The sequence below is a fragment of the Erigeron canadensis genome, chromosome 5 (genome assembly GCF_010389155.1).
Source record: "Erigeron canadensis isolate Cc75 chromosome 5, C_canadensis_v1, whole genome shotgun sequence".
Taxonomy (NCBI): Eukaryota; Viridiplantae; Streptophyta; class Magnoliopsida; order Asterales; family Asteraceae; genus Erigeron; species Erigeron canadensis.
The window spans coordinates 42,425,232-42,448,563 of NC_057765.1; the positions used below are offsets into that span (position 1 = coordinate 42,425,232).

Genomic DNA, 23,332 nt, shown 5'->3' on the forward strand with positions numbered 1-23,332 from the left:
TGTATGTTGAGTTTGAAATATATATGGGTGGCTAAATGGGGTATATATAGTGTATGTCTGGCCATCTGGGTGTTATTGTATTTGTGATTTGACTTGATAAAATTAGATTACATTTATTGATTTTAGTTTAATGTTGTGGGCCATGGGCGGATGGTGGTGGCGTGGATGTATTAGGTGTGTACCAATCGTGACCATTATTTTGATTCCTTTACTTAAGACAAATTTATACGATTGCGTCACCATGATGCATACATATCGTAATGTTGGTTTTTGAACTCACATGCCCAAAAGATGATTATTGTCTTGTTTGGGACTTTGGTTGCATATGGAAGATATATGATTTACAAACATATCTCTATCTCTATATTTAAATAAATTTGGATATTATGTATGTTAAGATATGGGTGATAACCGAAAATATAAAATGGAATATAAGGCCCATCTCCCTCAAAATCACTGTTATATTCAGTTTTTGGAATGAAGCATGATGGATTGGGTCAAATAATCAAGTGATTTGGAAGATGTATATTCTAGTCTCAGTTTCAACTAATAAGTCATCATATAAACTTGATTAGATAATAAATCTGATGGATTATCTTAAATTCTAAATAACCTATTCTAAATTTTTATTTTGGGATATTCAAAATCCATTTTTATATCCATTTGTATTGTATTTAGTTCATCGATATCCATCTAGTGAAGTGAATGCCCATCATATTGGGTATACAATTGTCATCTTTATTTACACATCTATTTTTTTATTCTGAAAAGCAAATAAATAAAGTTTATGATTCCAATATTCCGTATACCAAATAGCACTTAGCCTTACGACATGTATGCATCATGTTTTCTCCACGTCACCCCCATCATATAAATCAATGTCAGCTGGCACTCCGATGTTTAAGAAGTCAAATCAAACACATGCACACATAAATCTCGAAAAACAACTATGTGCATATACATACCACCGCATTACGTCCATCTTAGCAAATACTCGTAATATAGAAAACTTTTATTCGAAATTCATGAGACTTTTTTTTTTCAAAAATAATGATTAATATGTCTAAAAGGATATATTTCGTACTATAAGGATTCAATCTTCATGTCTAATAAGGTTGAGGTCTTATTTTTAATAGAACCTTATATAATTTATCTATCTTAAATAAGAATAAAATTGTCTGCATTTCAACCTCCTTAATACATCATCAAAGGTCGTATTAAGATGCAAAATATCATAGTTGTCGACTCGTAATTTCTTATTCGACTTGAAAACATGATTTTTAAATTGTAAATCGGAAATGTGACTCACACTCGTAAATGTCATGACATTTTTATATATAACATTTTATTATACAATTATATATATATATATGTGTGTGTGACGCTTTCTAGAATCAAATTATTAATTGGTTATCTTAATACGTTTACAATATGAGTACATAACTGAGAGTTTTGAGTTATAAATATACCGTTAATTGTCAAATTCGAACTAAAAATTTTGTTGTTTGAAAAAAAAGAGTCAAAAATACACATTAAATACAAAATAATGTAACCATAAGTATAATATGTAATATATGACTTCAGTACAAACTACAACAAATCAACAATAATAAATTTGTGATTAGCGTTGACTCAATCCAAGTTCATACCTTGATTTTTGAAAAAAATAGAAAATCACTTAACAAGTCGTCTCGTTTTTAATATAAGGTAACAAGTCTAACAATTATGCAAAACTAATGAAAAAGTGTCACTTAAATTTTTTTAGTTAGTGATTACTTTTACCTTTTACTTTGTGTACTCTTTTGCAAAAAAAAAAAAAAAAAAAAAAAAAGAAAGGGTGGCTGTGTTAGAAACATCATTAAACAATTATATTACAATTAGAATAATACTAGATTTTTTTTTTTTTTTTGAACGGCGAGAATAATACTAGATGACAAGTAAGAACGTTCCCTATTTTAGTAAATGAACTCAAATGGGTTCGTTAAAGGTTCGGTGTGGTTACATCGACGTGATTAGCCAATCTAATCTAATTTAATCTAAGCTAATATTAAACAGTAAAATAAATGGAGTAAAAGTGTAAAACATAGCCAGTGTGAGTATTAGTAACACCTGAGTGCCGTTCTAAATACCAAAAATTTTCAAAATTGGAAGATGCCCTCCACCTGTTCGATGAAATGTCACACACAACCCCTCTTCCATCTGTTATTGATTTTACGCAGCTCTTGAATTCTGTCACCAAAATGAAACATTATTCATCTCTTCAATCGAATGTGTGCTCCTGTTAATGTCTACACTTCCAGCATTGCCATCAAGTCTTGTTGTCACTTGCATCACACCAATGATGCTTTTGCACTCCTTGGCTTTTGCTTTAAATGAGCTATTGTACCACATTTCTTCATATTTAGTACACTCTTACACGGACTCATCCTAGAAAATTGGATTCTTGAGGCTGAGCGATTCTTCAAGAAGCTAGCTCATCAAACAGAAACTTTGTGAACCTTACATTGTTATGTATAATACAATGATTAAAGGCCTTTGCAAGGACACGATGATTGATGACGCCTTCAAGCTTTTTTAAAGAGATGGTCTTTCAAAAATGCATCCAACCTGATGTCATCACATACACCTCTTTGATTTCTGGCAAATTAAGCCAGTGGAATGAGGCGTATAAGATTCTAAAAGAAATGGATGATTACAGGATCTCTCTAGATGTTCAGACCTATAATGTATTAGTTGATGCATTCTGCAAGGAAGGTAAGACAGAAGTAGCACAAAGTGTTATCAACATCATGGTTGACAAAGGTAAGGTTCATATAATTTAGTAACATAGATAGCACTCTCTCTAAATTGATTTGCAAGGCCGTGCCAAAAATATCGATGGATTCTCCCAGTTTTTGCTACTTAGACAAAAAAAAAAAAATTATTAGAGAAACGCAAAAAAGTGATTGTGGATTTGAGTAGTTGAATGATGTTTTGATAATTAAATGGATACTAGCTGTTTGGCGTTTTCTTTTTGCAGTTTTTCCTTATAGTGACATGTTTTACACTGGCTTGAGTTTATCTATAACTCTGCTTGTGCAGGTTTCATATTAATAATATTGATGTCACGGGTTAATAACTAATCTTGGTTCATGCATGTTTCAGTCAACCTTTGGTTAATCAACCATTCTAGGTTTGCCTTCATAGCATTGTTTTTGTAGATTACATTCCAAATTACCATATTTCTTCAATTTTCGCACACTGTTCCCGTCGTGCAGTTAAGGGAAACATCAGTATGGCATCTGTTTTTCCATTCATCATTTATCGTTGTCAATTGCATGCCACTTTAATGTCTATCAGCATATATCAATGTTTTGAAATGCAGACCGGACATGAAATTGTAAAGAAAAAGTAGTTTTGTGATGAGTCTTTCTATTTAAAGAACAAAGAGAGCGAGGTTTAAGTGAATGAACCGTCTCTGTTTTTCTGCCTAAGCAAAGGTCTGAGTGAGAGAAAGTGATTGTCGATTTGAGTTACGTTATGGTAGGTGTATGATGTTTCCCCAATTTCATGGCCGCTAGCTGTTACATATGTATGATGTTTCTACAATTTCATGGCTGCTAGCTGTAACATATCCTGTGTATTTTCTTGAGAGAAGATGTTTGCCACTTAATTGACGTTACCTACTGTGAAGAGTTTGACTTTGATATACCATGTGCATGTCATAGCTTTATTTGAGGTCTGTTGTAAAATCAGCCGTGTTAAGAATCAACCTTAAAATATTCAAAACTTATAAACATTCTATTATAGAATTGTTTTTGTGGATTAGCTGCCACTTTGTGCAGAAGGGGTCTCAGGTCTGTACTTAAACCTATACTCGACAGTTTCTTGCTCAAATTTCTTCGATCGTGGTAAGAGCACATCAGCCTTCAGGTATTCTTGTCCATAGGTTTTTGTTTCTCCATGTGCACACCTACAGAACTGCTTGTATACACATAAATATCTGCTAATTGCTACTATTGTACATTAGTGAAATGCATATGTTTAGTGAAATGTGAAGAATTGGTTTGAAACCTGATATAGTCACTTATAGCATCATGGCTGCATGTACAGTCTTTGATGAGATGCATATACAAGCCTTTATTCCAAGTGAATTGAATTATGGAATGATTCTAGAGGGTCTATGTAGCAACCGGGAAGTGGATGAGGCACTCTCTTTGCTCACTTAAATGGGGTGATAGCAAGTTAAATTCAGATATTGTTGTTTACAGTAACGTTATTGATGATGCAAACACATGCGAAAAGTTTGATATAGCAAGGGGTCTTTTCCAGGAACTGATGGTAAAAGGTTTGCAACCTAATGTATGGGCGTACAATGTGATGATCAGTTGTCTGTATCTTGAAGGCTTATTGGGGGATGGAAAGCAATTGTTTTTGAAATGAACTAGAGCGGTTCCTGCCAGATAATGTTACTTACCGTCTTCTTTTTCAAGGATATCTATAGAACACTCAGTGTGTTGATGTAGAGATGCTTTTACAGAAAATGGACTGAAGAGGTTACACGCCTCATGTTTCAACATTACATGAATCGCTAATTGATTCAATTGCCAATGGGCTATTATCTACAACCCTGTTTAAGTTGACTATTGGGCTCGTTCCAAAATAACTCATGGGCTCAGATGATAGGAAAATAGTATGCTTGATTTTTTCTCCTCTACAAGTTTTATACGTGCTTTGTGGATGTCATAGCTTAATCATTAATCTTGTTTCAGCCCTGAATTAGAAATCTTAATAAAATATTTAGGCCAACCATCGTAGTATCGCTTTTGTCAATTGTAAATTTTGATTATTGAGGCCTCAACGCTATATTCTCCAACGATAATAACTGGCTTTACTAAAAAAGCATTGTCGTTTGTAGATTAGACGAACTAGTCGTGCAGCTAAGGGCAACCTCATTAATCACATCACAATCTCTTTCTCCGTTTTTGCACATATATATAGGTCTGAAAGATGTCTGAAAAACAGTAGTGATGATGAGAATTCAGAAGACATGATTCAGTAGAAATGCATAGGTTTGATGCAAAACCAGCGGAAAGAACAACGGCTTTCAGAACGTATTGGTGGAACATTACATTTTATGTAGGAAAGTGCGTCAAAAACAAACACTACATTTTGTCAAGAGGGAAGGAAGGATTCTACGCCTTTAGGAAATAGTAAATACATGCTAAATCTCAAAAGACTTTTGACCTTTTGTATATGGAAAAAAAAAATAGGAAGATAATGGTTTCTATATATGATTAACTTCGATTGGGTTTTAATTATGTGTATTCAATTCAATGATTTAACCAATCCGAAAGGTCCCCAATAACTGAATGACTTCATAATTAATCGGAGTGTGCAGAAAGTATAATGTTTTCTATGATTAACTTTTTATACTTCTGTGATACCCTTTCTTTCTATTGGATAACAGTATGTTAGTTATCTTAACATAATAAGATTAAATTTATAGGTGCTTTGTTAAAAAAAAAAGTGCATCATGTTCATGTTAATGTTATTCTTTAATTTAATTTAGTAATATTTGTTGTACGTATGTATGTGTTGGTTTTCCATTTTATAAATGCAAATTATTAATGTTGTTCCTTCTAGAAAGTGGGCCCAAACCAAATGACATCTAGATTGTACAGGAGTTTAGAACTTTCCATTTTTGGGTTGGCCTCTTATCACAAGTATAAAATTAGAGGGATACCTATTCAAACGTTACGAAAATAGCGGTAACAGCTAGTGATGGTGATGGTAACGGCGAGGGGGTGGTATTAAACATAAAAAATAATTGATGTAAAAGGTGTAGTGTAAATATATTTAAAGGTTGAAAAATATAAGTTAAAAAAAATAATAATAAAAAAAATATAATTTTATTAAGGATATTATAAGTATATTATGTGGAAATATTTAAATTTAGTAAATAAAAAATAAAGGTAGTTTAGGTTTGGATAGATAGGGATTGAAAAATATCGAGATTAGTTAATAAATGAGAGATGTAGTTTGAGTAAATGTAGTGTATAAGTTGATAATATATTAAAAGTTAAGAGTATTTTGAATTTTAAACTTAGAATGTTTAAAACAGGGAAATACTTTGTTTTTATAAAGAAGTTAAATATAAAAAATAATGTTAATTCTAATTTTTAAGGATATCATCAAAACTAATTATGTACCGGGATTTGTACTAGAGACCCTACATGTGAGATTAAAAAATGCATGTTCAATTTTTGATAATGTTTCTAAATGAATGTATTTTACCAATATCATAACATTTATAGAATAAGATGATGAGGATTTAATGTGATTTTTTGGGATAGAGTGTCTTTTTTTTTATTTTATATTATTTTTGGTTTTTAACATATATATTGTTTTTCCTAAATAAATAGTAAACTATTAAACAATTTTAAAAAATATTATTTTTAAATTCCAAAATATTTATAATATAATTAAAAGAGGGGGTTAGAGATACATTTGACACTCTTAATCCTCCTCCTTTAGTCTAATATTCTCTCCTTATTAATAATCTAATTTTTTAAATATTTATTTAATAAAAAATGACCGACCTTTAAAAAAAAATTTATTATTATTATCTATATATATATACCACTTAAAAAAGCTCTCACATATTCTCAACCCTAAGAAAAAACCTACAAAAAAAAAAAATACGATCGACTACTTACTACAAAAAAAGGTTTTTATTTATTTATATACTCTGTTCATATTTAACCTGAAGAAAATCAAAACGTTCGAAATGATCTTGTTGATGAATTGGTATGTATTTTTCAAATTATATACTCTACAACTTTTATTTCTCCTTTTTATCTAACTAAAGTTGAAAAAAAAGTAAACTGAAATCAATATTTATATGGAATTAATTTTCATATGTTTCTTTTTTACCTTTCGTATTGATTAAGTTGTGATATCAGTCATACATTTTTTGTTTCTCTTTTTATTTAACTAAAGTTGAAAAAAATGTAAACTGAAATTAATATTTATATGTAATTAATTTTCATATGTTTCTTCTTTAACTTTCGTATTTATTAAGTTGTGATATTGATCATACACTTTTTGTTTTACAATTATTATAAGGATTTATATATATTGAAACTCAATATATATAAATCTCTAAGTACTATTAAAATAATACACGAGGTTTTGGGATTGTCGTTTTCCCATTTTTTTTTCTTTTTTTAGATTGTTGAATACTTGCTTGCTGTTATTTCTTAGTAGTTGATATTTTTCGCTTTTTTTTGTGGCTTGAAACGAACAGCACCCGTGTCCAACCAAAGTCCAACCAAATGTTTAGTACAAGTGTTTACACATGGACATATATCTTCTATAATAATGCTAGCATGGTGCTTTTACAATGTGACGGTGTTAATGCGGTAGCGACGGATGGCGTGGAGACGGGTGGTGGTGATGAGGAGTAGCGTAGACTATTAATATAAATATAATTGATATAATGGTTAGTATAGTTATTGTAAGAATTTAAGGATTAGTGGTGTGATTTACTTCATCAAGGGTGCTATAATTATATTGATGGAAATAATTAAATTATTGGATAAAGAAGAGAGTGTCAGGGGAAAAAAAAAGATAAGGGTATTTCGATCATATCGCCTAGAGTAACTTTCAACATTTTCAAAAAAATAAATGGGCTATTCTCTTTATAAGTAGGTATAGATAAATGAATATAATTAATATAATCCTTTTAACCAAATAGCTTAAATATTTTTCAAATCATAGGACGATGACAAGTAATAAAATTCAGGGAAGAGATTCCCTCAAAGTTTGGTAAATCTTGAAACTTGATTTAAAATTAAGGGTTAAGATTAAAAGATGATTATTTAATCTTAATCCTTGATTTTAAATCAAGGGTCAAGATTACTGTAACTTGACTTATCAAGTTATTAGTAACTTGAGAGAATATTTTCCCTAAAATTCATGAATAAAAACAGGAAAAAGAATAAGTGCATTACGCTAGCTTATCATATTTTAAAATTGTTAAGAGGATTATTAGACTAAATTTTAGGAGGAAATATCATTTTTCATATATAAATATAAGTTGTTTGTGATCCTTTAGCTAATGATAGTTTACATTGAGTATCGGTAAAATCAAAACGGTTTGAAATCTATAAATTTTGTACCCATTAAAATAAATAATTTTCAACTTTCATGCATCACTTTTTACTTATAGTCAATTACTAGTTAATCAATCTGGGTTTCCGGGCATGTTAATTAAAATTCTAAAAGTATGAAATATAATAAAATTTTATATATATATAATATATAATGTTTGTTATTAAAACATTATAACTTAATATAAATTTAATAATTCAACCAACACAATAATTATATAGTTAATAAATCAACTAACACAATAGTAAATTATAAAATGAAAATGACTACCGCATTAAACAAATAAGAAAATACATTTTATTTGTAGTATTATATAAGAGGGATTTTTTTTTCTTTAAATAAATGATTAATATATTTATTAAACATGTAAAGGGTTATTTTTATTTTATTTATATATGACATCATAATAAAAATAAAAACATTTTAAAATGAAATATGGATTTCTCACATAAAAATTTTTCTAAAAATACTTATAGGAAACAATTTTATTTTATTATATATAGAGATAACTTTAAATGTAGTGATGATACCAACTCACGTAGTTGGGGTATCAAAGTTTCACATTGAAGGTAGGAGATCTAATCCCCGAATGGACTTCGTGGTTTTTACTTGTATGTCTACTCAACATTAGATATATAATAGATCCAGTTAAAACAATTGACTATTTTAATTTAAAAAGACTTTTTCCTTTGAATGATAAAGAGCAAATTATATGTAACTAGTGCTCAAGCCCGTTTAATGGACGGGTAGTCTTAAAATATATTAATCAAAGCTAAAAATTAGAATTCAAGTATATTAAATCCCTATGACCAATATCACAATTTAATCAATACGAAACTAAAAAATGAAACATATGAAAATTAACTCCATATAAATATTGATTTCAGTTTACCTTTTTTTTTTCAAATTTAGTTAAATTAAAAATTTACAGTTTATTAAATCTAAACTTACTACAAACAGTATATTAAAAAAAAGCCCTAGTAGTCGACTATTTTTTGGTTTGATCAGACGTAGGCTTTTTTTTTTTTTTGAGAAGCATAATTAATTATTTTTAAATTGGATTAAAGTATAAATTGGTGATGGAAATAAAAAAGTGTTAGTTAATTATTTTTAAATTGGGTTGAAGTGTAAATTGATGATGGAAAACCAAAAAGTGTAAATTAATTATTTTAGATTGGGGTTAAAGTGTAAATTGGTGATGGAAAACCAAAAAGTGTAAATTAATTTAGATTAATATTAAAAAAGTAGAGGATTAATAAGGATGGAGGATTAGACTCAAAAAGGTGAATTAGGGATGCCAAATGTACCCCTAACCCCCTCTTTTAATTATATTATAGATAATTCTCGTTTAAAAGAAATATACAAATTCTTTCAACTAAATACTACTCATTGGTAAATTCTATGACATGTGGGGTTTTGTTTGTGTCAATATATACAAAAAAAAAAACTCGACTACTTGATGTATATTAGGTCTGACTAATAATTCGGAAAGATCGTGTTTATTACCATCACAAGATTTTTATTTAAATTTGCATCTCATATAATGATGTGGTAGAAATTCACATTGTCCCCGGCTCTCCGTGCGCCAATCATAACCTTATTGGTTGAATTTGAAGGGCCCATAAAATCAACAAAAGATTCTTTACATATTTAGGATGTCTGCAACAAAACACATGTGGTAACAAACTAGTTTCTCTTGTAGGATTAATTGTGTATATATCAAATTATCAATTATCAAGTGAAGACTTAACATACCAGTCCTCTCAAAACAAGTTAGATAATATTATTTCGAAAAGGATACTGCTAAATATTGTTTTTAGAATTATAAGTAACTAATCATTATTATCATTTTCACAATAAACTTTTATTACATGATGATAGGACGCGGTATAAAACAATATGTCATTTTTGATATCATTGTTTTATAAGTCATGAGAGATTAAATACATAATAGTACATGTAACTTAAAAATATAATACGACAAGTTAAAAGTAATGTAAATGGTCAACACTTACTTTATCGTTTAAGTAGCGGGACTCAGGTTTTATTTATGAATTGAAAGCTCAATTCTTGCTAATTATAGTGGCGTTGGATATCAGAAATATGTTTTATTCAAATGTTATAATTAATAAGGGTTTTGCTAAACAAAGCCTTAAAGGCTTTTGTTAAGATGCATTAATTAGTTGTATACTTATCATAAAATTCAGAGACCAGACATTTGATATGGAAATGTACAACCCTTTTATGCACGTCAAATGAAGCCTTAAGAGTTTCGTTTAACATTGTCTTTAATAAAAATATACTCGTATCATAAATGAAAAGTTATACACGTAGAATCAAATTTATCGGCTCATCTTACACACCAGAATTAAAAAAATAATAATAATAAAAAAAAAGTAGTATACGAGTAATATAAAAGGAAAGGTGTAACGCGAGAGAGAATTGAAAGTGAAGAAATCATCAACTACTTTCCAACTGAAAACCACCTTCCCATTTCCGTTTCTGCCCTCCATACCCATTCAATTCCGCCACCACGTAAAATCTCTCTCTCACACACACCCACCCCAGTTAGGTACGCATCTTCTACTCATCCCAACAACTACATTTCCTCTTTTTAATCGCTACCGTTTACCAAACTATATATTTTTTTTTATTTTTTTTTTTTGTGTGACTTTATATTACAATTCATTCATTTCGACTAACAACAATCATCTCTTCAGCAGCCTTAATTTCCATTTTTTGTTCAATTGTACGTTTCTTCAGCAGCCTTAACAACAATTGTGACTTTATATTACAATTCATTCATAAAATTTTTTTGTTGTTTACTCTGTTACTTATGATTTGTTATTTTAATGAAAACAACTTTTACGCGTTTTTTTTTGTTTAATGTTACAAAAGATCGAGTTCATTAAACAAAAACAAAAAACACGGAAAGTTGTTTAAACAAAATCCCCGCCACCAATAATCCGTGTCGGTGGCAGGGATTTTTTTATCAGCAGGATATACAATTTTTAATGATTGTGTTTCAGATATTGAAAATGTCGAGTTTGGAGGAGCCAATTGGTTGGTTGGACAACTTACCCAGCCTTAGCAATATTGATCATACTTCCAGAAGGTTTTCCTCTAAACGTTGTAGCACTAGTGGAGACGACAATAATATTATTAATAATAATGGATTGGGATTTTGCTGGATTGAAGGAATTACCCGAGGATCCTCCAATAGCTATAAGTGCGTTTCGTTTTTTTCTCTAACTTTTTATTTATCTGCATTTGGCCGGGTATAATTCAAAGCGGATTTGTTTAATTACGAAACTTCACTTAAAATGATTAGTAGTTGACTATTAGGAGTAGAAAACGAAAAATTGTAAATGATGTCGAATTGCTTATATATTTTCAGGGAAGATTATAGTAAAGAAAACCGGCGAGAAACTTTCATTTGGAGAAACCATAAAAGAGAGATCATACACAATGATAATCGGTGTCAAGTAGCAAACGTTAGGAACACGTTGTATAGCAATGATACGGGCCCAAAGGACATAACTCATACGGTGGTGATCGATTACTTACACTTTCTTATTAAACCCATTACTTTTTTTAGAATTTACAAAGTTCAAATTATGAATTTGCAAGTTAAAAGCATATAGTACTTTTTTACCTAGATGAGGGAGCTTTATGAAAAACAAGATTTGTGTTTATATGCTAATTTTGTTATCTTTTTCATCAGATTTTTAGAGGTATGCCAAGTTATGTGAAGATAGTGGAAGTTGGTCCGAGGGACGGGTTACAAAATGAGAAGAATACCGTACCTACCTCTGTTAAGATAGAATTGATTCATAGGCTTGTTTCTTGTGGATTATCTGTTGTTGAGGCCACAAGTTTTGTTTCTCCTAAATGGGTACCTCAGGTAGCCTGTCTTTCGAAAGTTATGTGTATGTGTGTGGGCTCGTGTGTGTGTCTCCGCTAAAAGCTTCTTACTAAATTTGCCTAATTACATCTATGTTATTACTAAAGCTGGCTGATGCTAAGGATGTTATGAAAGCGGTTAAAGACTTGGAAGGTGCAATATTACCAGTGTTGACACCGAATTTGAAGGTATGTGTTGTTCATCTTCATAAGATACATAGATCTTTTTTCATCTGGTGTATGTATGATTTATATGGTTGTTTATTAACCAGGGTTTTGAAGCTGCATATGCTGCTGGAGCAAAGGAAATAGCCGTTTTTGCTTCAGCTTCCGAGTCTTTCTCAAAGGCAAACATTAACTGTACTGTTGAAGAAAGTCTTGTTCGTTACCGTGATGTTGTTAATGCTGCAACAAAGCTCTCTATTCCTGTTCGTGGGTATGCATTCGATTCTTTTTGGTTATTCCAGCACTTAGATTGTCCTGTTCTCATAATACGACAAGACAGCGATTCATAGTGAAGCACAATGAGTTAATATAAATGGATTCGTAATAATGTTTTCAAACAGCGGTGGCAAACTGGGGAGGTTGGTTATTATGTTTACACAGACAATTTTTAGCATGGGTCCAACGTCCAAACTGGTTCTGTCAGGTTGCATGACCCATTAATACCGGTTTACTTAGAATTATTGAAATTTATTGCATTAAATAAACTTATAGAATCCATATAGTTATATAGTTGTTAAAACTAGAGCAACCTCAGAAGTTTTCAGTCGTTTAAAAACACTTTTGGATGACTTTCGGCTATTTGACCCATTGCCATTTTACCCGAGTTTAAAATTTTCAGCCATTCGACTCGTTTGAGATAGAATACAATCTAACCAACACATTTTCAGGCATAAGATGGGTCAAAAAGGGTACCTCTATCTACTGTAGTAACATTTGATAGTTGGCATTTTTACAGGTATGTATCATGTGTGATTGGTTGTCCAGTTGAAGGGGCAATTAATCCATTGAAAGTTGCATATGTTGCGAAACAACTTCACGAAATGGGTTGCAGGGAAATCTCACTTGGTGATACAATAGGGATTGGTACACCAGGTAACTTTCAACATCATAGTACTTTGTCAGTGTATGCAGTAGACTGATAAGTTTTAGACACAGTTTTAGTTAACAGAGAGATTACTGGATAGCGTGACTGTTCTGGGCTTTGCGGTCGGGCAGGTTGGGATATTGGGCAAAAGCGGCAACCTTTTAGGTACAGTTTCTGTTGACCCGAAACAGGTTTTGTCCAATACTTTCGAGTTTAAACATGTTTGGCCAGTTTTCTTTTAAGAAAATTTAGCTTCCTGTTTGACCCAATGTGATTTGTTAACTGTTTTACTACTCTCTCTAGTTTTTCGTCTACTTCTTTCATCTCCGCAATCATATACATATTCTTTCTAATAAGAGAAAGCATAGATCATGGACATGTATATTCTCTACTTAAGCAGTATTCCTTCTTTCCCAGGGACTGTAATTCCTATGCTTCAAGCAGTCATGGAAGTTGTGCCTGTTGAAAAGCTTGCGGTTCACTTTCACGATACTTATGGCCAATCTCTTCCAAACATTTTAGTATCCCTCCAAGTAAGCTAACTACTTACACCTACAAAGTGGTGATCTATCTTCTAACATAACATTCGGTGTGCTTGACATTATAAATCATGACAGATGGGAATAAGCATTGTGGATTCTTCTGTAGCGGGACTAGGAGGGTGTCCATATGCTAAGGGAGCTTCTGGCAATGTCGCCACTGAAGATGTAGTGTACATGCTTAACGGGCTTGGTATCAAAACAAATGTTGATATGACAAAGCTCTTGCAAACGGGTGAGTTCATTTGTAAATATTTGGGCCGCACATCTGGCTCAAAGGTTGCTGTTGCCTCCAAAACATAAGACTGTTGTGCCGTTTTCTCTCATACGTATAGTACTTTTTACTAATATATTGGAACATTTACAGAGAAATCATTAATTTGGTTACTAAAATTATAGGGAATTCGTATATAGGACATAGTCAAGGGCAAGATGTTTGTTGCACAGGCCATTTGGCATACTGGATCGATATATTTGTTTGTACTATAAACCTTATACAATTATATATTGTACTGTTATTTTTCTTTGTTAGAGTGAATTCTATGTCAACAGAAACCTGGTTGACTTATCGGTCATTTTTCTTTGTTACAGTGAATTTTATGTCAACGTTGACTTATCGGTCATTTTTCTTTGTAACAGTGAATTTTATGTCAACGTTGACTTATCGGTCAATCACTTTAGCCTCGTGCCTGTTAAAAGTTGAAAGTTGAAACATTGGTATTTTTTAAGGGATAATTATTTGTATAGACAAATTGAAGCCCCTATTTTACAATATGGACAGCTTTTTGAAAAGTATCCAATTTAGACAATATTTTCTTGGTATAAAGTTTTTTAACACACGGAAAAAGACCAACCAATATATATTTGACATGTGGCTCTCTTTTTCCATTTCTTATTTCATCTCTGTGCAAGTGCTAGCCTAGTGTGAGTAATGTCCCAGACTATTTATTGTTTAAATGAAACTTCAAAGAGATAAATAAATACTCGGTGAATCAAAAGATAAATTATGACTGCATATTGAAAAATTGCAATCTAACTTCTTCAACATGAAGATACGAATCAATTTCCTGAAAAAGTGACAAACAATACCCATGATGGATTGCTTTAACTCATTAACCAAATTGACACATAGTAATAGAATTCAAAAGGCCATGTGCGAATTTATAAACACTTAGTTCGTAAGCATGTTTAGATTTCATATGATTCTAGAGACATCAGATTTAGCTTATATCAGCTTTGGTGCCAATATATTGTTATTATCATCAAGGGTTCAGGGTGATTTTTTTTTTTTTTTTTATGAATCTTAATTTTAATATATACTATAAGACAGTTGAACTAATAACTTATTAACCAATCAAATCGCTTAATTTTATCAAATCGGCTTTCGCTTATGTCATCATTAAATTTAATTATAAACTAAAAATTCTAATAATCATTTTCCAAATATATTATTATATTATTGTTTATCGAAAAAGTCTCATTAATTTACACTTTTTGGTTTCCATCAATAATTTATAATTTTTAACCCTTAATACTTAATTTATATTTATTTTTAGCCATCAATTTGAATAAAGTTTTAAATTTTTTTAATCATTTAATTAGTTAAAACAATTTAAACATATAAAATATTATGTATAAAAAAATATTTCAAAAGATGAAATATAATATATGTGTTTAATGTTTTAGAAGTATATTCTTTTAAATTTGTTTTTACTTACATTTTTAATTTAAATTTATATATTTAATAGTTTATCTTATATCTAAAATGCTATAAGCAATCCGTGTAATTACATCTCTCGACTTTCTCAAGATTTCAATTTTAACTTTTCTTGACTTATTATTATATAAAAGTAAAATATAGATTTCTACATATAAATATCAATGTCGACTACATGACTAAAGATAAATATTTCTTATAAGAAAATATTATAAATTGATACCTATAGGAATCACAGAACATGAGACGATCACACAACAAAACACGATTTACAACAGAGGGTTAGTTGAATGCTAAATCCAAATTAATATGAACTCCATTAAAATTTCACTATATCTCTCAATCAAAAAGGTACAAAATCTTCTTTTTTTTATATATTAGTTTTGTGTATTAATGTTTAAAATTACTATTGTCACTCAAATTAAAAGTACTAATTGTTCTCAAAGAATAGAAAAACAATCCTAATTGTTATCTAAGTTATCATAGGACAAATGATTGAAATAAACTTCTCTGTGTTATGGCTCCACATCATAATTAAAAATATCTACTTGAATGTCAAGTACGAGATCACAAGTATGTTTATATTTTAATTTTTAATTATCTTTCATAATAATATTACATTATTGGTGCAACTGCTTTAAAAAAATTCTATAATAGAGAATGACTACAACAAACAATTCCAACACTATGTCTCAACTAATAATAACAGTGACGAACCTGTTATTATTGTATTATTACTTGAAAATATATTTTCAACATTATAAGCTTTTATGACTTAAATGTATGAAGAACTAATATTGATAATATTATAAGCTCGTGTCCAGTGTTGGACACGAGTCTAAAATCTAGTCCATTATTAAATAGAGCCTAGCCAAATTTCGTTTATGAAAGATAGCTCATTGACGTCAAATACAGGTATATATTTAACAAAATCGTTGGGATTCTACATAAAAATTAAAAAGTCAAAAACTATTTGTATGATCAGAGACGAGTCAAGCCAAGTTTATGTAGACCTCAATATCTTACTTCTATTAACGTTGGATTGAATTACCCAATGATTTACTCTTTTGTTTTAACAATATCTTGTTGACATTTAGCAAGTTACTAAAAAAAACCCAATAGCTAACTTACTCCACTGATAAAAAGGGAAGACTAAATATTTGAGACCCGTCTGTAGAGGTTGGTATAATAGAGCCACATACAACACCATCTTATCAGACTTATGATTTTAACTTAACTCTTCAGTTGTATAATGAAAGAAAAAGGAGATGGTATTTTGGGTGAAAGAAAGAAGAAAGAGGATGAGCTAGCTATGTAATAGGGAAGATGAAAAAGAAAAGAAAACAAAAGAGCCAGATGTCAAATACAGTATCTATTAGCTGATTTTTATCCGTGTGATTTAAAACTATTTACTACGGGAACATTGTCTAAATTGGATACTTTTCAAAAGGGTGTCCATATTGTAAAATAGGGTCTTCAATTTGTCTATACAAGTAATTATCCCATTCCTTAAAATTTATTTAAGGATTATCTCCGGTGTTTAAAATAACTAAACGTCTAAATTTGAACTTGAAAAATTTGGGCTTTTTTTGTATCTGGATGTTATATTTGATAGCGATTATATGATTGTTAAATAGTTATCAGATGAACAACTTCTATTGTGGAATGTTATCTCACATATTTGCGATAATCATTTACCTTCGAGGTCTGTTAATCGTTTATTTGTGCTGGGTGTAAACGAACTATAAGAGTTTATGCTTACTCGATGTGATCAATATGGGCATGATCGATGAAAAAGATTTCTTATAAGCTACACAGCTGATTTTAAATATGAGTATAAATATTATAGCACATGTTAGTAAAACATATTTAATCGGTTACAACTTACAAGTATTAACTTAAAAGACAACATAATCACAAATTACATTTTGTATAAAGCATCAAAACCACGTGATTACTTCATCTCCATGAGGGGACTCAGAGTGGGGCCAGTGGAGTGAAACAAAAAAAATAGAAACCGAGTATGCATCTATATGATATATACCAGAAAGTAAAATAGAATATCTAATTAAATTAAATGATATCAATAATGGAGTATTAACTTGATCCTTTCTGGAGAATCGAAACCAATTAAATGGCATTGATTTTGCATATTAAAATACAAAAATAAGGTTTTGATTGATTGATTGATGGTGTGCGGAAAAATGGCGAAATTGGTGAACCAAACAGATTGTTTCTTCAAGCTCAAAGGTATATCCGCTTCTTATTTCCATCTTCTTATTTCTTCTTCTTCTTCTAATACATATACAGTAACAACATCTGCTTTCCATTCTCATTCTTCAAATCATTTTGACATCGACCCCGCTCCTCCTTCTCCTTCTACAAAATATCAGAAAGTTTCCAATCTGGAAGATGCCCTCCACCTGTTCGATGAAATGACTCACACAAAACCTTTTCCTTCTGTTGTTGATTTTACGCAGCTCTTGAATTCTGTCACCAAAATGAAGCATTATTCTTCTTCCATTGATCTCTTTAATCGAATGTGTGCAATACTACACTACCAGCATTGCCATCAAGAGTTGTTGTCATTTGCATCGAACCAATGACGCTTTTAGACGGACTCGTCTTAGAAGATCGGATTCTTGAGGCCGAAATCTTCTTCAAGAAACTCATCAGACTCAAACTCTGTGAACCTGATGCTACTATGTACTCTACAATGATCAAGGGCCTTTGCAAGTTGGGTAACAACGTTACTGCCCTTTCTTTGCTTAGGATGATGGATGATAAAGGCTGCAAACCTGATGTAATTACATACAACACCATCATTGATAGTCTTTGCAAGGACCAAATGATTGATGATGCCTTCAAGCTATTCAAAGAGATGGTCTTTCATCCCGTCACATACAGCACTTTGATTTCCGGCCTATGTAAATTAAGTCAGTGGGATGAGGTGTGTAAGATGCTAGCTAGCAGAAATGGAGGATTATAGGATCTCTCCAAGTGTTCACACCTTTAACGTATTAGTTGATTCATTATGCAAAGAAGGTAAGACGGAAGACGCAGAGGGTGTTATCAATATCATGGTTGAGAAAGGCAAGGAACCGAACATAGTGACATACAGTTCGCTCATAGATGGTTACTGTCTGCGAGGTGAAATGACCAAAGCAATGACATTGTTTGATTCAATGGTGGCCAAAGGCATCATCCCTGATGTTATTGCTTACAACAGTTTGTTAAACGGGTATTGCAAGAATTCGCGGATAGATGAGGCCTTGAAAATGTTTGGTGAAATGAGTAGAAAAGGTTTGAAACCCAATACAATCACTTACAGCACCATTTACAAGGAATGTTTAAGGTTGGACGTTGTGGGGCTGCACGGATACTCTTTGATGAGATGCGAGCACAAGGCCAAATCCCAGATTAGTTGACTTATGGCATTATTCTAGAGGGTCTTTGCAACAACCATCTAATAGAAGATGCAATCTCTTTGTTCAATTTAATGGGTAATAGCAACCTAAATTCAAATGTCATTGTGTACACTATCCTCATGGATGGTGCAAAGAAATGCCAAAAGTTGGATATTGCAAGGGATCTTTTCAAGGACCTAATGGTTAAAGGTTTGCAACCTGATGTTCAAACGTATAATGTGATGATTAGTTGTTTGTGTCTGGAAGGTTCGTGGGGGGATGCAAAGCAGTTGTTTCTAAAAATGTACCAGAGGGGTTGCGTGCCAAATAATGTTACTTATCGTGTTCTTCTCCAAGGATATCTAGAAAACAAGCACTATGTTGATGTAGAGATGCTTTTACACGAAATGGATGGAAGGGGTTACACACTGGATGTATCAACATTATCATTGTTAATTGACTCAATCGCTGCTGGATCATTAGATACCACTCTCTCCAAATTGATTGGCAAACTGGTGCCAAAATATTGATGGATTCTCCTAGTTTCACTACCTAGACAGAAAATTTGTAAGAGAAACGAAAAAAAAAGTGATTGTGGATTCGAGTAGTTAAATGATGTTTTGCTAATATAATGAATACAAGCTGGTTGGATCTATTTTATGCCCTTTTTCCTTCTTGTGACTTGTTTTACACTCTATTGCTTTTATTTGCTATCCTGCTTGTGCAGGTCTCATACTTTCAATATGGATGTCATGGCTTAATACTAAATTTTGGTATCAGCCATTTTAGGTTTGCCTTCATATTTCTTCAGTTTTTGAAAATTGTTCCTGTCGTGCAGTTAAGGCTAACATCATGGTTGAGAAAGGTAAGGTTCCTAACATCAATATAGTATATATCGGTATCAATTGTGTGCCACTTAAACGTCTGACAATATATGTCAATATTTCAAGATGCAGACAAGGCATGAAATAAAATAAAAAAAAAGATGAGTCTTTTTGTGTAAGGAAGAGAGAGAGGTGAGGTTTGAGTTGATGATCAGTCTCTGTTTTTCTGCCTAAGCAAAGTTTCTCTTTCTCCATATACACACATACACGACTGCATATATACACATAAATATTAGCTACTAGGCATATTCTATTGTTTTATGTTTACAACTTGCGTACCTGTTATATTTGTATTGATTGCATCGGTTGCAAGTTCTCAACTCTTAATAAGAGACGCCACTTTCTGTTTGTGGTATCAATCTTTGTTACTCTAATAAGAGAAGTATATATGTACATAAAGTCAGTATATAAAGTCAGTAGTCATTCATATGAATCAATTCAATGAAAATAATTCCTCGAAATTGTCTCCCAAGTTTCATTATGGTGTTACTGTATTAGAGAGGAATTGATCTTTTCTTTTCTTTCTTTCATTTTCCGACAAAAATTCTGTCCACTTCGACCATTTTCCCCTGAAGACCTTCATCAGATGTTTCTTTCTTATTCTAATTCCTGTTCGAATTGCTGGTGAGGCAGTATAGTTCGTGCGTTTGTATGTGAATTGGTTCCTTGCTGTGGTTTCGTTGTAGTATTAACGAAATCACAGGACGGTTATTACTGCTAGTTCGGTTTTTGGATGGTTTTAGTGGCTGGTTCGCATTTTGTTGCTTGTTCTAGTTCAGGACTTACAGGCTTTTTTCGAAAATCAACTGTCTTCGGGATTACTTAGTTGTGGGCAAAAATCTGTTTCAGGCCAAAGCGGGTATAACCCGACCCGAACCGGGTAGTGGTCAACAAAGCCTAAAATATTTTTTTATCAAGTGGTATGGTTTGTATAAGAGCTCATGTAATCTTAATTATTAAGACATTAAGTGGTAGCTTCACTAGCTTGTTTCTAAGGATCAGTAAACACAAAAGGACAATGCTATGTACTTATCTAGTTATGATGATTTATGAAGCCACCAAATCAAATAGTCTTTGATGTTGCATTCACAAAAAACGGGTCGAGCTAGCTGGCCTTATCTATTGCTGGTTATACAATTTTGGGGCCAAGTGGCCTATATTATATGTAACTGTTGTCGTACTAAGGATCTAATCATGCAACTATAGTTGAGAAACATCGAAACAAACTGCTGTAGTTCTTTAATTCTTTAAACAAGCATAACAACTTTCAATCTTTAAACTACAACTCGAAAAACAAAACTAAAGATTAATAAAAGAGAAGCATAACTTCAAAATCTTTTTACTACGATTCAAACAAGAAAACAAAATACTCGTATTAATATTGACACGGGAAAACATCGTTTTCTATAGTGCACCATCCATTGCCCGATAGAATCTCCTTGAAAGCTTCATTATACAGAGCATCTTCTATGCCTTGAAAATCATCCTCATCTTCACTTTTCAAAAACCTGTTGTTGTCTTCAGGGAGACCTTCCCTCACCATTAAAATCAGAGTTACTTCCTTCATGAAGTACCCTGAAACCGGCAATTCCAACACCGAGGAATAAAACTGAGTCACTTTACAATGAAATAGCTCACCATCAAATCTCTCTTCAAGATTATTTTGTTCGGGTGAACTTATCCACTTTCTCATTTCACTCATCTTATCCGCGCCAAGAGTAAACGTGCTTCCCTTTTTACCCAAATCAGTTATTAAAACGTCTTCCAATAATGGAAAACGAATCACTTGACGCAACATCATATTATGCTTTTTCCTTTCGTCTTTCAAACATTTGACCGCAATGTCAAGTTTGTTCTCCACATCTTCATCACCCTGAGCCATATTGCGACGAGACACCATATGATGACAGCCAATTATGTTTGGTGATAAAAATATAAACGAATCTATCTCGTTGTTTTCTTTATCAAAATTAACCTTACACTTGAACATCAAGGAAGGATAATTTTTATAAAAATTTGGAACCGGAAGATGGAGAGATAGAGACTTAACTTTTCTAAATTCTTGCAAAGACACCATGGCTGACTCGCATTTAGATAAAACAGAGTTGAAAGGAATAACATCATTAGAAGCAAAAACCATGTGACGCATGAGACGAATAGGTTTTAAAACGACACCGTTTACCAAGGACCACAACAGGTTTTTAAGGAATGAGTTAGAGCTAATAATGTTTTGGCTACTAGTGTAGGAAATGGTGTCGACTTGAAGGACAATGTTGTAGAAACGTTTGGAAACGAGTTTGCAAACACATAAAGTTTTCAAATCGGTCACTTTGTTTAAGATTTCGACTATGATTTCATCTGGTAAAGTTCTACGGGATGATGACCAACAACTTTGGTAGAACATTTTGATTCTCTTCATTTTTTGATGAGACGACAGATTAAAAAATGGATGCCAATTTTATCACCAATATATATATATATATATATATATATATAGTGATAGGGATAGAAATATGTAAGGCTAATCGATCGATAGGGATAGAAATATGTAAGGCTAATCGATCGATCAATCATATCGTGTTTATTAGTTGGAACTTCTACGGGTCTTAGTTTGATAGTGATCGACAGTGGCTAATTAGTTATCAATTAAGTCCTTAATTATAAATTGAATTTGTATTTATCTATTTTAATAGAAGTAATCATCTATTTTGCATTTGTATAAACATTAATTTGGATTTGAATGTTTCAATTAATTAATTAATACAAATAAATCGAATTTGAGTATAGAAGTGGAATTGGACTGAATTCACAATTGTTTAGTGAAGTTACGTAAATTTTCTTTAAAAAACTTTGCTTTTCCATATTTTTTATTATTTCAAATTCAATCAACGAAAATCTTCTCTCTTCTCAACATAATCTTCGTGTAAAGTTGCCTATTTTCTCAAACTTAGAAAGAACACTTGCTATTGATATATGGAAGGTGACTTTTATAAACAAATTTTGATCTATCACATATAAAATTATATAAATTGATATAATTTGATATAGAAAAAAAATTATGGTAAGTAAAAAAAATATATTTTGATATAGAAATTTCACCCATAAATATTATGGTAAGTAAAACAATTTAATAAATCTTGACGAATACTTTTAAAGTTTCATTTAGTAAAACCTTACAATCATTTCTAAAGACAATAACAATTAACAACCCTATTATTATTTTAATTTATCATTTTTTTTTTGTCAATGTTGTCGAATACAGTTAATTTTTTCACTATCATACATCACCCAATGGTTGACTGTTTGGTGAGCAAGTGAGCATGTATCTCCTATCAAAGCCTTCAATAACCTTTCCCTTAACTAAATTTACATATTTCCAAATTGAAAAGTCATTGCATTGCGAGTAGAAGGTTTTCCGCTCAAGATGAAAACATCTCTAAAGAAAGATTAATTGAAGTGACATAACTCATAAAGTGTAATTTAAAATTTTGAAAAATCAAACTCAAAATATGGGCCAGTAAGAGATTTTTTTAAAAGATGAATTTTGCTTAAAACTTTATGTCGCAATTTGATAACGAAAGGTCTAGCATACGTTGTCTAAATCGGGTTCGTGCTAGAAAGCTCTCTTGAAGTAAAAA

The 23,332-nt window shown here is 31.4% G+C and overlaps 1 protein-coding gene and 2 pseudogenes across 2 annotated transcripts; all 3 read left to right on the plus strand.

Moving 5' to 3' along the window:
- The first annotated feature begins 1,962 nt into the window (after nt 1–1,962).
- On the plus strand, nt 1,963–3,010 carry LOC122601855 (annotated as a pseudogene).
- A 7,588-nt stretch (nt 3,011–10,598) lies between these two features.
- On the plus strand, nt 10,599–14,217 carry LOC122600501 (hydroxymethylglutaryl-CoA lyase, mitochondrial-like). 2 transcript variants are annotated; one of them, XM_043773225.1, is made up of 9 exons: nt 10,599–10,726; nt 11,184–11,383; nt 11,552–11,702; nt 11,879–12,058; nt 12,166–12,246; nt 12,330–12,493; nt 13,019–13,155; nt 13,565–13,680; nt 13,765–14,217. In XM_043773225.1, the coding sequence occupies exons 2-9, from the start codon at nt 11,193–11,195 to the stop codon at nt 13,987–13,989; spliced, it is 1,245 nt and encodes a 414-aa protein (XP_043629160.1). In that variant the 5' UTR covers nt 10,599–10,726; nt 11,184–11,192; the 3' UTR covers nt 13,990–14,217. The 2 variants fall into 2 exon arrangements, with proteins under 2 accessions (XP_043629160.1, XP_043629162.1); XM_043773227.1 differs by lacking the exon at nt 10,599–10,726 and adding an exon at nt 10,878–10,903.
- Nucleotides 14,218–17,979: 3,762 nt separating this feature from the next.
- On the plus strand, nt 17,980–19,465 carry LOC122600502 (annotated as a pseudogene).
- The last annotated feature ends 3,867 nt before the right edge of the window (nt 19,466–23,332 follow it).

Bases quoted from the DNA above. Each gene is read 5' to 3' on its own strand.
- LOC122600501 (XM_043773225.1), top strand. From the start codon at position 11,193: ATGTCGAGTTTGGAGGAGCCAATTGGTTGGTTGGACAACTTACCCAGC. The intron at 12,247-12,329 runs GTATGTGTTGTT...TTTATTAACCAG, and splicing joins TGTTGACACCGAATTTGAAG to GGTTTTGAAGCTGCATATGC. The intron at 13,156-13,564 runs GTAACTTTCAAC...CTTCTTTCCCAG, and splicing joins AATAGGGATTGGTACACCAG to GGACTGTAATTCCTATGCTT.